A 17,630-nucleotide genomic window follows, 5' to 3' on the forward strand; every position below is an offset into this window, starting at 1 on the left:
TGGCCCTGGCTCTCTCTCTCTCTCTCTCTCTCCGCCCTTTCCTTCATCCGTGCATCGATTTGTTTTATGATTAAAACCTTTTAATTTCACCCCCGTCTAATCTCATATCATCCAACGAGATCTATGGGATGGAGAGGGGGGGGGGGTTGCAAAGTGGACGGCAGAATCTAATGAAAGGTTAATGGCTTGCTTATGAAGCCAAGTGTGGGGTGCTGATGTGTCAAGAAGGCGTCTCGGGCCTCTGGCTGCCATGCTGAGTGTGGTCCTCTCAGGTTGCCAGGAGTTCACCGTGAGGGAGGTCGTCTCGCCTCCTCAGCCTCTCCGTATTATAAGACTGTGAGTTTGAGACTTCCATTTTGAGACTAACATTTTCAGCGAGAAAGTTGAGGCAGTCTATAAATAATTGACACCTCAGCTGCTAATATCGCTGTTCATTAAAGATGATGTGCTCTTGGCCCTTCAAGAAAAGGACTTTATTTTGGCGGCATTAAAAATGTATCCGCTTGTTGTCCGGCGGGTTTTTCATGGAAAGAAAGGAGAAACTGCACAGCCGCATGTATAATTGAACAACGCATACTATGGAGCTCAGAATCTCAGCCTACCTGTCAGACACTACAGCCCTTAAAGACGTGCATAGAAATACGCAACTTTCCCAGCATGTGTCTGCTTTGTCTGTAGTACATATTCACCTCTCTCTCTCTCTCTCTCTCTCTCTCTCTCTCTCTCTCTCTCTCTCTCTTTCTCTCCCTCTCTATTGTTTTTGCACTCATTATTCTCCATCCTCTCTTTCCTCCTTGCTCGTTTCCTCGTTGCTCTACCCTTCTCCATTCCCTCCCCCTTTTCCTCGTTTGTCTCTCTCTAGTTCCTTTGCCGGATCTATTTGTGTTCCAGGTTCTCAATGCCAATAAGTAGTCTCCCACTGGTCATGATAAATAATTTAGTCTATTTGAGGAGGACGGCTACCGCCAGAGGGAGCGAGGCTGTTGTCGTTATTAATTACATATTGGTGTGAATCTTTGGTTTCAGTGCCAGTAATTACAAGCCTGGGACCGTGCACAGGCGTAATTATGTCATAAGCAGGGGTCGCATTAACGTTACAGTACTAATGTGTGAGCCACAGAGGGGTCACTCGCATGCTCTGGCTTCCTTGTCGAGGAGTTTTTGTTGTCACGGTTATTACAGATTTACGAGTTAGAGGTGGCATTTGTGTGTGTGTGTGTGTCTGTGTGTGTGTGTGTGTGTGTGTGTGTGTGTGTGTGTGTGTGTGTGTGTGTGTGTATATGTTTCCTTGTTGTCACGGCACATCTGCAGTAAGTGAGTTTAGAGACTTGGCCCACGTTCCTTGTTCTTCTCTGAGAGAACTTTGCATTCCCATGAATCATGTCTCTCTCTCTCTCTCTCTTTCTCACTCTCTCTTTTTATTCTCCCCCCGACAGCTCCACACCTGCACTTCTGTGTTTCAAACACCATGCTGAGCACCCTGGGATTTCCAGGAGGGGAACATTTCTGTTTTTTTTATTCTTATAAATAGCCTCTCCCCCATTCTGCTCCACCTGTCTGGGAGCAGAGCAAAGCAGCAGCAGCAGAAGGACCTCCATGACTCACTCCCTTTACACTATTCTGTGCACACGGGCGTCCAAACACGTGCCAGATTTATGCTGGTGGCAGCAGTGGGATACATCTTCCTGTCTTGTGCTTGGCTCTGAGGCAGTCCGTCTCGAAGCCCCCCAAGCCTCCTTTGTTAGCGCGGGCTCACGCTCCGAGGAATGTTAAATGAAACAAATGGTGTCACAGATAAGGCATAGCTTCAGTTTTAGTATCCATCTAAGAGAGGCAGGATAGTTAGTATGACAGAGAAATGAAAGTGTCAGAGCGTTCGCAGCACGCCACCAGGAATACTGTCCTGTTCTCTCTCTCTGTCTCTCGCTCTCCTTCTTTTGTCTCTCTTACTCTCCATTGATTTGCTTCTAATGTTCATTTAATATTCCTGCACACAAATCAGAGGATTTGTCCTCAAGGACTTAATTTTCAAGTATAAAAATGGGGATGTTATGCTTTAAATGTCTGTGGGGTAGATGTAGCCTTGTGTGTGTGTGTGTGTGTGTGTGTGTGTGTGTGTGTGTGTGTGTGTGTGTGTGTGTGTACATCGCTATGTACTTGCCATTATCCTTTTCAGGTCCTCTATTGTTTTTCCTCCAGGGTGAGATGTATCACTTTTGTTCAATGGCAATGGGCCCTTCTCCAGAAATTTCAATGACAGAAAATTAGTTTGAAAGCCCTCCTTTTTCTCCCTGTGCGCAGGAAAATAGATGGAGTTGGCCTCGCGCTCAGCACTCCATCGTGCATCAATGTAGCAGAAAGGCGCCTGTACTTTCTCTCTCTCTCTCTCTATGTCTCTCTCTCTCTTTCCATCACGCCTCCCTCTCTCTATTAGTCTGAAAGATTGACCATTTCTCCAGCCTCCCCTGCCTGCCCACTCGCCCCCAAAATCAGACACTCTCCACAAGTGATGCACCCATTCGCACCGCAGCAAACCAATCAAAGGCAATGAGGAGACAATAAGCATCTGTTAGAGTAGGTCGTGATGAATGTGGTAAAGGAAAGGCAGCCATTATAGGCAGTGTCCTGAGTATGAGTCGTGGGAAGGAGGCCCGTTAGCAACGGCGGTTTGTCATGGCTGCGGCGCGTAACCATCCCTGAGTGACTCTGATGGCCGCCGTCTGTCGACGGAGATTGGCGGTGATTGTCCAAGTGAGTGCTCAAACGGCAGTGATGGCTCTGCCATTGGGCACTGAAACATCTATCCATACATCAGTCTGTTGGGCTTATCCGGATTGTCAGCGCCATCTCTTTAGCGATTCCAGTGGGATCCCTATTTAGTGTCCGCATGTGTAGAGAAGGTAGCATAATTGGAAGACAGTTACTCTCAGTAACCCAAAGTTATTGAGTTATAACAGAATCATGATTACTACATAGAGAACATATCTGTCTAATGGATGTCCAAGAAAGACCTCAATTGCAAATAAAGCCTTAGGAATGGAATATTTCTCTTAATCTACGGGCATGCCAGACAATCGAACAATAAAGCAGAATCAGGGAAAGACACTTCCTCTCTCAAGAATCTTGGAGTTTAAGTGAAAGAGCCAAGGGCAGCTGAGGAGTTTTTACTGCTCTGACACTTATAGCTCTCTCTGCTTTAATGTCACCATTAAACACTGTACCCTGTGCAGTGAGAAACGCCCCTCAATCCTCTGAAGTTATTAAGCGCTGCTGTTCCAATTACACATCTCGGGCAGTTTCTGTCCCCATGAATTTAACAGAGCTCTCCCCCACCTCCAAATGTAATCAATCCCCGGCCATTTTATATTGCTGCACTTGGATCCTATGTAATTTCATGCGTTAATATAGTGCAGTAAATGCTGCTGTTACTTACAGCTGCACATTATGGTCACATCGGCAGTCGGCGAGACTAACCTTACCTAGCCTAACCTAATCCTAGTTATTAAGAGATACTGTGTGCTGAGACAAAATGGTTAATAGGATTCTAGTATATATATCCATATCTAAAATATATATCCAGTGTAAATATATATTGGCAAGTCCAGCTTCTCTTGGTTGGAAATAAGATGGGAAATTGACAGAACACAGACCCAAGAGAGCCTGAACTCTGTAGATAAATCTAATCAAAATAGGTGCCAATTCACTCACCTCCGCAACTGTTTCAGTGCCACGACATTCCATCATATGCCACCAATCATTTACCAACACAATCAGTGCGCTGGAGCTTGGTGACCTGCTCGCTATTGTCCTTTGACTCTCTGCATTATTGTCGCCCGCCTGTCCTTGGACTTCAGGGGGAGAGGATTCAGGGGGGGGGGCGATGTGTCTTTTTCTATATATTCTTTTCGGGGGGAGAGATATTGAGATCAAAGTGAGGTGAGGCGCCCGGCGTGAGGCTGAGGCCCTGCAGCTGAGAGTCAATAAACTGTCGATGATGAGTTTGTGTTCTTCCCCCGTGCGGAGGTCACTCCCCGAGCTGCCAGCTTGAAGAGGGTAATTATGCCCTCCAGACACCGCGCTACTTTTTATTTCATATCGTGATCGACTCTGTCTGTTTTTCTCTCTCCGTCTCTCGCTCTCTTTCTTTCTTTCTTTCTTCCTCCCTCGCTCATGTTTATGTTCCTCTCAGAGGAGGGTGTCACAAGGGCCAAATAGCCCTTGAAAGAGAGTTGAGTCAAGCGAGAGATGCGAGTTTAAGATTGCTACTGTATAGCATTAGCTGCAGGCAGTCCATATTTATTCATGACGCTTAAAAAGAGTCTTTATCGGGCGGCTAGCATTAAAGATTAGCATTTTACATAGCTGATGTGCGCTACTTCAGAGATGCTGAGAGCCCAGAAGCATTAGCTCAGGATCATCCTGTTACCATAATCAAACAGACCTTATTGTGTCTTGTGCTGCCAAATAGGTTAAGAGGTTAGCCGTGCTTTTACAGTGTTCTTAAATGGGAGACAGGGATGAGAGAGATAGGCCATTGGGTAGCCACTGTGTATGAGCACTCTGGACAGTCCTCCAGGAACTGGGCTCAGCCTTTCAGAGCTGGGTTTCAATCAGATGTGGGTCACCTCATGCTGATGCTGGACTCCACTTCAGAGAGATAAGAGAGAGCCTTGTGTTTTAGGTAGTGCAGAGAACAGCCAAGAGAGAGAGAGAGAGAGAGAGAGAGAGAGAGGACAGAAACAGACAGAGAGCAAATGGATTGCTGGAATATGATATCCTGCACTGGATCATGTTGTCATATATGATGCTAAATGTTACCTGAAATGTTGCTTGGGTCGTTTTCCTTTTTATGTCAGCATTGATTAGTCTGCACAATGCACAGGCATTGCAGCCAGCCCTGAATTCAAAGATGCAGAAGGCACTCTCTAAGTCAACGCCATTGTTTAGACAGATTAGCAACAGCAACCAGGCTGATTAAGGATTGCCTTTTAAAGTTTGAAGAGGTGTCATGTTAAGGCCTTTCAGTTGTCTGCATTCAGCCTTTTTTGCCCTCCAGCTTCCTTGAACTCCATACACCCATGTGTTTAATACTGTTTGATAGAGCAGCTGGGAAATTAGCTGTTTAGAAGCTAACTACGGTTGCCTCCTCACTACCTCACCTGCAGTGACGTGCCGTGAGGTTCGCAGCTGGTGCGGCACAGAAACCGGAAGTGATTACGTCATTCCGATTGCTAGTTGTTTAAAAAAAATAGAAATGTATAAATCATACATGTATATATGCTTATGGTTTAAAAATTGTCATCTCACCAGAACTGAAAAAACTTTATGTTTTATTGTCTAATACTATTAGTTTTAAACAATCGTTTTTTTTTATTGTAGTCATGCGGCTCAATAGTTATTAAGATATAAGATATTAATAGTTACAAGGTAGCGTATGTAGCCCTCCCACCAATGATATGGCTCATTTAATTTTGTCTAGGGAAAATATAACTATGTTGGTGGGATGCTAATTTAAATTACCTTTTACACAACTCGGACACTTGAATTCGCAGTGTAGAAAAAAAAACAATTACAAATGTATTTACACAACGTATTAACAAGCAAACAGTTAAACACCGCAGACATAGCACACAATACCAAAATGTTCTACTGACCGGTATAATTTAAAGTTGGCGCATTTCGTTGGAGCTCTTAACCGTCAATTTGAGGTGAAACCAAAGTAATCCACTATGTTGTGTACAGTTCAGTAGAAATCCGTTGTCCTTTTCATGAATATGTCCCGTTGGGAAACTTGAAACACTCCACTGCAAATGTCAATACCTTCTGTCCCGTCGTTTGAAGCAAACATTTTAGCTTCGCCATTGGTCTCCCATTACTAATCATTTCACGTTTGCACTGCAAGTCCAGTTTTGAACTGCTTCAGCTTAGCAATACAAGCAAGTGTAGAAGAAAAACGACTTTTAGAACCAAAATATACTCGACAATTGCGCTCTCGCTCGCCTCCCTTCTTGAAGCAGTGGTACTGTCTGCCTCACTAAACAATATTTTTCAATGCGTTTTGATCTCAACTCAAAAGTTCTACGCTTGCGCACGCATGCGTTTAACCCAGTTTGGAGTGATTGCGCAATCTTTAGTGCGGCACTGGCTCAGCTGCCCATAGACAGCAATGCATCTGCCTCCCTTGACGGCATGTTCATTGGCTGATCACTGTCACTGGGAACCGGAAATGCACAAATTCAGCGATTTTGATAATAAAAATGCTCGAAATGACACTCGTAACACAGATAACTAGAGAAATATGAATATTTGTTTTATAATACATAAATATATATTTATCCTATGACTGCACGTCCCTGCTCACCTGAGTGAGATCAGGAGCCTCCTCACTACCTCACCTGAGTGAGATCAGGAGCCTCCTCACTACCTAACCTGAGTGAGATCAGGAGCCTCCTCACTACCTCACCTGAGTGAGATCAGGAGCCTCCTCACTACCTCACCTGAGTGAGATCAGGAACCTCCACACTACCTCACCTGAGTGAGATTAAGAGCCTCCTCACTACCTCACCTGAGTGATATCAGGAGCCTCCTCACTACCTCACCTGAGTGAGATCAGGAACCTCCACACTACCTCACCTGAGTGAGAATAGGAGCCTCCTCACTACCTCACCTGAGTGATATCAGGAGCCACCTCACTACCTCACCTGAGTGAGATCAGGAGCCTCCTCACTACCTCACCTGAGTGAGATCAGGAGCCTCCTCACTACCTCACCTGAGTGATATCAGGAGCCTCCTCACTACCTCACCTGAGTGAGATCAGGAGCCTCCTCACTACCTCACCTGAGTGAGATCAGGAGCTCACTGGATATGACCTCCACAGAGCACCAGCAACCATGCTGCTTATGTGACAAAATAAGTAACCTCACACAGCATGCAGAGCCAACCTCAACTCGGAACTTCTCCACTCCGCTTGAATAACCGGTTAGAGTTTAGTTGATGTTATGTTATTCTCAGCACTTTGCACACCCAGTGTATTATACATCGTAAATTCGTGTACCCTAGTGATTCAACACGGGACACAGGATTTAATTTGCCACCATGGGATGATCTGTATTAAAAGGGACGGGTGGCCACCCTATTGCTAACAAATCCCAAATTAGTAATCAGTGCACTTACAACGACCCCCTGTGCCTAACTGACTAATTTCATTAACTGACTCACATTTGCAGTTAGGATCAAAACAACAGGACAATCAAAGAAGCCGCTACCAAACACGCCATTCAACAGAGACATGGCCTCCAAGTTTGGAAGCACTAAGCCACGTAGACATATAGCCAATCAGCGCCTGGGGAGACCGACAGTCTGTTGTATCCCATTGAGTGTGCTCAGTCCCTCGGCGAACTGGTGCTGAGCACCATAAATCTGCAGCCCCTTTTGCCTGTAAATCACTGGTGTGGCCGTACTAAATCAGCGTCGTTTGAAAAGAGGGGCAGGCATTTTGAATTGCAGTGATTATGCTAATCTGGTGACAGGGGAGCGTCCTGTTGATGGAGTGGTACATTAATATTTAGAGGCAGTGTGTCAGCATGGGACCCAGCAAGCAGTGTATCACTGTATGTGTGTGTGTGTGTGTGTGTGTGTCTGGGTGTGTGTGTGTGTGTGTGTGTGTGTGTGTCTGGGTGTGTGTGTTTGTGTGTGTGTGTCTCTGTGTGTGTGCGCACGTGCAAGCCCTCTCTCAGGCAGGAGTACCCAATGCAGTTCCCTTTAGCCAAACCCCTACCTGTTTTGAAGTAGTGCAAATCGCTCAATTATTGATCCATGTATTATTAAACAGATCTGGTAATTGGCTGGGCTCTGCTGGTGATCGGGCACAGAGAACCCGGGCCACAGCATGGGGTAAATGGCCAGCGCTTTAAACTCTAACCCACTGCCTGTTATAGACAGTGGCAGTTCGTAGAGGAAAAGACAACGTCACGGAAACTTTAACAAGCCTAGACAGTTTAAGAATTATGCAGCTAAGGGAGAAGAGGGGAGGTGACTTACTTTTGTGACTCAGAAGTGTCTGTGTCTGTCTTGGTGGTGAGTTGTTAAGCATTAACGGCACTGTGCTGTGAGCTAGGCTATCTGTCATACAGCAAAGTGGCTTTGATGTGTGTGACTGACACTATCGGCCTCCCTGTGAGACGCTGCCATTGTGGCCGGTAGGGTGACAGCTAGAGGCAGCCTGTCCCAGTGAGTGTGGCTCGGAGACAGGCTTACAAGAGAGAGGAGAGGCTGCCAAAGGGTGCCTACCGACTCCACAGCAAAGACTGACAGAACCGGACTAGCCTGTGATTACCCATTCCTCCAGTCAATGCCAAGGGTGGTGTTTGTCACTGATACTGGCATTGGCCGATCCCATTATTACCAGCTGGTGAATAATATTGTCAGAATGACAAAATAAAACAGTATTATAACTCAGTCATTTCGTATATATTTATTAAATGTGCTGTTGCTGTCACTTCACCAGAGATCAAAATAACAACTAAAATCATTTCATTTCACTGAGACAATCTCTATATTCCTGGGGGTAGGGGGGGCATGCAATTGCAGAATTGGATGAGAGACAAAGTGTGTGTGAAAGAGAGGATCTGAGAGGGGCAAATAGAGAGAGAATATTAGAGGGGGAGAAAGAGAGAGAGAGAGCATATTAGAGAGGGAGAAAGAGAGAGAGGGAGATTATTAGAGGGGGAGAAAGAGAGGAAGGTGTTTACCTGTTCCAGATTTGACGTGTGGCTCAGAGGAGGAGTGCTGCTTCAGTGGCTTGGAGTGACATGTGACATCTCAGCATTTAATTAACCCAGCAGGGGCCGAAAACACCCTGGCGACTCCAGACAATTACCGTCCTTGACGTGGCCCAGATTTTTCCCATCCGAAGCCATTCCCATCCCAATGAGCTTGCCAGACAAACAAAGACATTACACGCGCCATTTTCTTCGAGCCCACCAGCAGTATCCCTGTGAGAATGCGAGTCACTCGGAATAAGAAACGTGTCCGAAACTCAGTGGCCTCCGCTGTTGTTTATTTAAAGTCCCATTTCCTGATCTAATGGGAATGCAGGCCTGTTAATGGTGCATTTCAATGCTTCCATTCTGGCGCAATGATTGGAAAGCCACAATGGCCTTTGAATAATGCTGTGAGGTGTGAGGACTCAGAGTTAATCAGCATCAGCACATCAACACACACACAACACACACACACACACACACACACACACACATACACACACATACATAAATACACACACACACACACACACACACACACACACACACACACACACACACACACACACTAGGCCCTGGAAGTGAGCAGTGGCTGTGCTGTGCCTGTTGTTCCTATTCAGGGAGCACTTGGTGCAGTCCGGCTGGGATCGAAGAGAGTGAATGCCCTGGGCTTGCTGCAGACTAATACTGCCGAGTCTGTGTGTATGTGTGTGTGTGTGTTTGTATGTGTGTACGTGTATGTGTGTGCTTGTATGTGTGTGTCTCTCTCTCTCTCTCGCTCTCTCTAAGTGTGTGTGTGTGTCTGTGTGTTCTGATAAGAGCCATTCCTCCTCCCCACTGAGGGAGCGGGGAGCCTGCTCGGCATGGCAGAGCAGCAGCATTGTCAGGGGAAGGCATTTGACTCCTCTCGTCTGCGTCCGCTTTATTTAGATGGGTCATCCCGTGTCAAGTCAATTCCCACATAACCATAAAAAAAAATTGCTGAGACTCAACAGAGTGCCCAATTCAATCTCTCCACAATGAAATCTTAACCCCAGCCCCAGCCCATCCCTACGGGAGAGCAGAGGAGAGGAGAGGAGAGAGCACAGGAGGGGAGGGCTGTATTCTCATTCCTCACCTGCCTCTTTTCATGATGGGGATGCCAAGAAGAAAAAAGAAAAAGAAAACACAACGAGGAAAAAGATAAGGACATCTGCCCTTTGAACCAGAACGAAATGTCCTTGAGTGGCTCTTCCATTTTAAAGCACTGAGTTGCTGAGTTGGGTTCGGCCCATTATTAACACATCTCTCCTCCGGCTCAGGTTACGTCTCACTCAGAGCTCAGCCTAATGGCCCACTTTAGTCTCACAATGTGTGGAATTGTCTGGGAGCTTGTTTTATCCAAGGGACTCAGCTAGTAAAGACACTAATGGTAGGCTTTGTCTTATGAAAGCACAGAACATTGAAGGCTGAACAAGGTTTTGAAGAACTGGATATTCAAAATCAATAAAATGGATGACATAGAGTGTGGCAGAAAAAAACAAGACATGAAAGTACTAGAAAATGCAAGAACAGAGAGGAAGGACTCAAAGCAAAGGAAAAGGAACGTGTGTGTGTTTGTGTGTGTGTGTGTGTGTGTGTGTGTGAAAGAGAGAGATTGTGTGATTTATAAGTAGTAGTTCATTTAGTATTGCAGCAGGGAGTCTTGTATCGAAGGGGAAGGGGAAGGGGAAGGGGAGGGCGGGTAGTGTGCACAGGAGTGGGGTCTTAGTGAGAAGCTTGTACACCTCCAGCAAAAGTCCTCACCTGGGCTGATATCCCTCCAGCTAAAGGAAGGAAAGGAAGTTGTGTGCCTCTTGTTAAGCCCCCCTGCGCCCCCACTGGTCCTGCGGTGGCAGTGCAGAAGCTGTGGTGCTTGCAGGGAGAGATTCATTGATTCATTGGTCACACCTGCCTAGGTTTGCCCAGTGTATAGGGAGCTGCCCACACCTCTCTCCCTGGCTCTCTCTCTCTCACACATTTCTATGTTTCACACACACACACACACACACGCACACACACGCACACTGATTTCCTTGTTTTTTGTCTTGTTTGTCTATTCAATAAATACTTTAAAGGTACCGTATGTAACAATTGTACCTTAAAATAACAGCTTGAAAAAAATTGTGTCGCTACAATGACTTTTAATAGGCCGATTTCCGCCTCCTTCACTGCCATCGGGGGTCTGTACTCAAATTACTACGCTATGTAACTTTCTTGGCGATGCCCGCCGCTCGGGCGGAAGTAGTTCGACCTGCTTTCTGGCTAGCTTATAATAAATTACACTTTCCAATGTCGTTACACTTTCTAATGTAAATTCTGAATTTGTAGCTTTTTGGTGTTACAATATTGTATTAGATCGCACGTAGGCGACTCCACATTCAAACACTTAGAAAACATTGTAGGCTCAAAACACGATCGGTATTTCTTCTAAACTAAATGTTGTCATTCTTTTGGTTGAATTAGCATTCATCTCCGATATCACAATGAATAAAACTCTGCAGTCATATTTCTGTAAAATCTTTGAATATTCTTATCTTGGTTGACATATTCGCTGTTTTCTGATCACGTCTTCACTGACTCCACTCACCGGTATACAAGTGAATGTGTTTTTACGACACTGGAGTAAACGTTAATACTAGTAAAAACCTTTGGGGGGAGCTCCAAGGGAATCCTGCATATTATGCCTTTAATTTATTTAAAATCAAACCTTTTGTCAAAGTCCCTTTTTATGTTCTGGTCTCACGAGCAGGGCCGTAACACTCTTTTGATAAGACACTTTTTCACAACTACATTGTTGCGCTGTTGTTTCGTGTGTGTGTGGGTGTGTGTAGGTTGGTGTTTGTGTTTAGACTGTGTTAGTATTGTTTGCTAGCCGACAGGCTAATGGCATGCCTGCAGCTCCTTGGCAATGTAGGAGGTGATGGATGCTGAGAACCACTGCCTGAGGCCGCAGCATCTCATGTGTTTAATTATAGGGAGCGCAGGGCACTGTTAACCCAGGCGGCCCATGTGAGGAGCACTGCCCAAACAGGTTACTGGTTCAGGCCCAGGGCTGACAGTTCACGTTGTTGTGGATGAGTTTGTTTGTGAAGGCATTCCCACTCATCATATTTGTTGGTAAACCAGATGCCCACACAAGGATCAATGTGCGTGTGTGTTTGACTTTTTGTATTTAGTTTTTTCTTCTTCAGGTAGAATTTATATTAGATACTGATGAAAGCCATAAAACGTATTATTGGCAACTGACTGTTGATTCCTATCAGTTAAATGAGATTTTCGGCTGACAGATGGACTGGTTTTATCGCTGTGCAGTTTGTGCGGCGAACCCGTGTAATTAATTAAAATAATTACATTCACTTCCACTTATGATGTTTCAGTGATAACCCACAACCACGAACCCAAACATCCCAGAGGATCTTGCAAAGCAATATCAGATTTTCTACTGTCTGCATGTGTGTGTCTCTGTGTGAGAAGGGAGGGGGTGAGGGGAGGGGAGGGGGGCGGCGTCATGTTGTATTCGCCTGTACTCAGAAGGAAAAGGGTTGCTTGTAGTTTTCAGGGATGACATCAGCCCATCTCTATTTTCCTCCCCCTCTTTACTGCCCTCTATAGGCTATCCTCTCATACAGTAAACTTTCTCACTCTCTTTCCCCGTCTCTCATCTTATGCGGAAAATATGTGAACTTCCTTGTTAGTTTATTTATGCCATGAATAATGCATCGCCTCTGACACGGTGGAGCAACTCACTGACAAGAACTAAGTTGACGGGAGAAAAGCCGGTGAAAACAAACATGAAAAGAAATTTCCATTAAGCATGTGGGAATACTGTGTGTCAGCGTGAGGTTGGAAAGCGTTTGTATACTGGAGCCGCTAAATGCAGTCTGCCACATTACAACACTTAGACATGACTCCAACTCAGACCGAGGAACCACATCAGACATGTCTCCATATCAGACATGCCTCCATCTCAGACTTGGGAACCACATCAGTCATTGAGATGTGCCTCCAAAAACAAAAGTTCCACTGACAGCATCATTTATGGGATAAACAGCAGCCCCAGAAAATGGCCATTCTGTTTAGCACTGAAACACAGAGAACAGAGGTTTATACAGGTCAGTGTGCAGTTTTATTATACGCTAACAGCAGAAATCTTGACGCAAAATCAACGTTTATGCGTCTATAGTTTACAGCCTGTGACATGGTGTGATTGTGGGGAGAGAGTTGGGTGAACTTGGAGTTGTTTGAGGAGGGACTTCAGTCCAGCAGTCTGAGTTCAGTTTGGACAGGCTGCCCAGAGCAGCCGCCACTTCTCTATCCTGTGGCCGGCTGCAGCCAAACTCCGCTGTAATTAATCATCTTGCCAGATGCCAGTGCTTCCCCGGTGAGCGCAGGCCCCACACCGCTGCGCTCAGTCAGAGGGAGGTGTGTGTGTGTGTGTGTGTGTGTGTGTGTGTGTGTGTGTGTGTGTGTGAGAGAGATTGTGTGTGAGTGAGATTGTGTGTGAGTGTGTGAGTGTGTACGTGCCTTATTTGCAAGCCTACCTTGTGGTGTGACTCAAGTGCAGTTGAGGAACTTGTTTCACCTCTCTCAGTAGTTCTCCAGGCCATACTCAAAAAGTGTCTCTCAGAGCCCCTGGAAAAAGGGCATTGAAGTAATTATGCTTGCTGATTCATCTCACGCATGGGAAAGTACCTTGTGTGGGCATGCACAGAAATACTTAATTCTTTCTGTTGATGACCAGTCTGAATGGTAAATTATTGTCCATGTATCCTGTATATAAAGCTTTTAACAGGCAACTATAAACAAAATAATGAATCATTTCTATCAAAAATGGCATTTTGTGCTGTCCTGCATCACACAAATAGCCAATTGTCATAATAATAAACTACAAAATGTGGTGGACATATAAGGCTATATAATATGATGATAATAATATGATGATAATCCCCTTTATCCACCAAACTCCAGTGTGTTATCACATATATTCATAGTTAAATATCACACACCATAATGCAATGATGTGGCCGCCTGGTCCCGCATCACATCTCTCACAACCTGAGTGAAGCCTCTCACTGGCATTTGAGTGCTGCACTTGTGGTGTATGAGCCAGCAACATCTGCCCGTCATCACCGGCCCTTCTCTGACCCCCCCTTCCCCCCTCCCATCAAGCCACCCACCAAGAGCAGCTCTGCCTCTTCCCCCTGATCTGGTGAACGGCAGGAGAGTGGGTGTGGGTCGTTTCAATAAGAGACCTCTGGAAAACCCAGGGAGAAATATAGAAATGAACAGGAGAGGCCGAGCTGCCACAGATAGGTAGATAGATAGATCAAAGGTTTTTTCCTTTCTCTCTCAATCTCTCTCTTTCTCTTTCTGTTTCTCTCTCTCTCTGTCACTCTCTTTTTTTGTTCTCCTGCTCTCACTTTCCTCCGTCTTGTCTTTGTATTGGGTCTGATCTCGACACGAAACCTGCTTTTCATCAAGTTTGCGTATGCAGTTGGATGATGTGATTGAAGTGATTGTTTGGCGGGGGCTCGGCGGGCTGACCCCACGTCCCTGACTTCTCTGCTTTCTCTCTCTGTCTTTCTCTCTCTCTCTCTCTCTCTCTCTCCCTCTCTCTCTCTCTATCTCTCTCTTTCTCTGCTCAGTCTGTCTTTTATTTGGGTTTAATCAGCCAGAGGTACATGGGAGTGCTTGGGGCTCTGAGGGATATCTGCTTCTTTTCTTTGTAATTTATGAACACCCCTTCCTAACCGTCTGCTTTCTCTCTCTCTCTCTCTCTCTCTCCCTCCCTCCCTATTTGTCTCTTAGCTGTCCTTCAAGTGTCCATTTCACTGAACAAGGTTGAGCTGAGCGTGGGGGAGTCCAAATTCTTCACCTGCACAGGTACAGTAGAGACCATTACATTGTTATACCCTGTCATCACTGTTTTATCTATTCCTCTGATTTACTTACATGCCATGTTGAATATAAATGTAATAGATTTTAGTTGGGTGAATAAGTCCATCAACCCCCTTCTGTAGTCACTCACAGCATCAACTTGTCAATAAACTCACCCAGACATGTTTTTGACATCTATTTCAGTCTGTTGGAGAGGATCCTTATAGTCTTGTCCTAATTTTCCCAAGAGCGGTATGCCTTCTCATGGCTTACCATGACTTATCATGTGCATTTACTATAACTGAAAAACAATAATGACAACTAAATTGATGATGGCCCTTTTATAAGTAGTTCTCAGGTTAGGATAGCTAAGGACACATGTTAGTTGGTTGCAGTGGCTTATCCTCTACAGCAGCAGATTCCATCAGTCAAACACCCTGCCCACAGCCCTGCAGAAGAGCCACTGCTCAACACAGGTCCAATTCATCAGCCTCAGTACTTTCTCTGTTTACTTAACTCCACTACCAGACTGCACCAGCACCAGACTCCTGCTGCATGCAGAGATTACCCTGTAGCCCTGTAACTCCCTGAGCCCTCGCGGCACATCTCTCAGCCCATAAACCCATCTTCCTGGCTCGGGGAGCCAGAGGTGTTGTGTCCCCGGTGAATCAGGTTAGCTCCAGGCTTCTTGTTTTCCACATGGCTGGGCTCCCCCCCGCCAGCTTCCACCCTGCAAGCTCCAGTGCAGTTCAGCTCCTCCACGCTCAGCCAGGGCAAGTGGGGAGCTGACATGCTGCTATCATGGAGGAGGAGGAAAGACGATGAGGATGGAGCTGGAGGTGGAGGTGGAGAGGTTGATCCACGCTTACCCCTGCTGGAGCGAAGCCAGAACACGGTGTGGTGTTGCGCAACACTGTGAGGAAACGCCTGGCTCTCTCTCCACGCAAGCAGCACTGACGGCTTACATCCTTGAAGCACAGAGGTCAAACACCCGCGGGGTTAGTCGTGGCTTTGTAACCAGCGCTGGCGGCAGCATGAAGGGCAGAGTTACCGTTAAACACCTCAGGCCAACTCCAACACTACCAGAAAACAAAACTGAATGATTTTGAAACTATATCAAAAATGAAACTTTCTGACATTCTGTTTTCTATTGCTTGTATTAACCTACTATTCAAGCGGCATTATTGACATCAATAGTCATCAAGGAACTGGTGGTGCAAATTATATTCAGCTGCTCTGAACATTTGTTCATTCTCTCGAATTCCCTGCCTCAACTGAGTCAATAAGTAAAAACAGTTGATACACATCATAATGACACCAGTTGGCTGTTTATTTGAAGTGTATCTGATGTTATCAGGCACCTAAAAAATCCACAGGGTGTCAAGGAACTCACTGATCCTGTTCCCTTTGACACTAGAGAGCCGTTACTGACAGCCAAACCGGCCCCAGCTGCACAAGAGTGCGATCAAGCTCAGAATCACTGCATTACAGGCGCCCCTCTCACCAGACAATGATTCCAAGCCCACGGCCATGATGTGCCAAGATGTAGCAGGAGGTACTGGGGTGCCCCTCTGCGTGTCTCTGCGTGTCTGTCCTGCCAGTTCAGGCCGACAGCGTTATAAGGCTCCTCTGTGTGTCAGGGACCTCTGTGTGAACACAGCACCACGAACAGGCTGCCTTATCATTTTTATCACTGCGGTTCCTCCTCCCAACCCAGCTCCACATGACAAATAATGAAGTCTGTATATAACGGATTCATCTGCAACAGTGCCTTCCTACTTTCACGCAGTGCATGAAATATGACACACTGTGCAACACTGCGTCAAGGCAGGAAAACATACGTGTGTCTTTGCTGTGGAATGAGGAGTCGTGTGGAGTCAGGAGGAATACATTCTTCTCTTTGTTCTTTTTATCATTATTTAAACTGTATGGCTTCTTAGCAAATTAATATTTTACAGTGCCTTTCCACCTTACTGTTAACCCATGTTTGTGCTAGCGTTCTTCCAGTGTTTTTAATAATCTCAGGGATGTTGTAGACAATCCTTTAATGTTATGTGTGCTGTGCAGGCACTTTTTCACGTCTCTGCTGGCTCCAGGCTTTATGCGTGCTGAGCTTCGTCCAAACAATACACTTGGAGAGTCAGTCAGATTCTTACTATTGTTCTGCACCAGAACACTATTAGCTAAGTACATGTATGCAGAAGACAGATCTTTCGGAAGGAGCTTGTGTTAAAAAAAAACCATGCCGTTTATAAGCACTAGGCAAATAGCATCATCCAACATGGCTTCTCACCCAAATGAGTTTGCATGGCCAATGGTCTGCTTAAGAGCTCTACGAGTGATCAGTGTAGATCCTCTCACCTGCACATCATGCTTATGCCTAAGTGTGTGTGTGTGTGTGTGCTTGTGTGCTCAAGCCTATGTGTGTGTGGGTGTGTGTGTGTGTGGGCATGCTCAGCTCAGCAGCCACTCATCCGGCTGAGACCGAGTGCAGTCCAGTGTGACAGGCTGCCGGTGCAGAGCCTTTGCTCAGCCTCTGCCTCAGACCACTCTGCTGCTGTTTCACTCCTAATGCGCTTTACCTCCGAGAGCATGTTCTGTGTCACAGGCAAGACATCATGGAAAGGGGGATTTAGGGCAAGCATTTAAAGAGTGTGTGTGTGTGTGTGTGTGTGTGTGTGTGTGTGTTTGGGTGCGTGTGTGTGTGTGTGTGTGTGTGTGTGTGTGTGTGCGTGTGTGTATGTGTGTGTCTGTTTCTGTGTGTGTGTGTGTGTGTGTGTGTGTGTGTGTGTGTGGTGTGTGTGTGTGTGGTGTGTGTGTGTGTGTGTGTGTTTGTGTGTGTGTGTGTCTGTCTGTCTGTGTGTGTGTGTGTGTGTGTGTGTGTGTGTGTGTGTGTGTGTGTGCATATATACTCATGTGTGTGTGTGTGTGTGTGGGGGTGGGGAAGCGCTATGTATTTTCATCTGAGTG

At 45.9% G+C, this 17,630-nt stretch overlaps 1 protein-coding gene across 1 annotated transcript in view; it reads left to right on the plus strand.

Annotated features, from left to right (window-relative positions):
• Positions 1-17,630, plus strand: part of LOC308365683 (neural cell adhesion molecule 2) — a gene marked incomplete at both ends in the record, with an annotated part of 89,974 nt that overhangs the window by 20,815 nt on the left and 51,529 nt on the right. The window contains 1 exon segment of the mRNA XM_080839187.1: positions 14,592-14,666. Within this exon segment, the coding sequence (XP_080695313.1) occupies positions 14,592-14,666 (75 nt within the window).

This window comes from Sprattus sprattus, assembly GCF_963457725.1.
Source record: "Sprattus sprattus genome assembly, chromosome: 5".
In the NCBI taxonomy this organism is placed as follows: domain Eukaryota; kingdom Metazoa; phylum Chordata; class Actinopteri; order Clupeiformes; family Clupeidae; genus Sprattus; species Sprattus sprattus.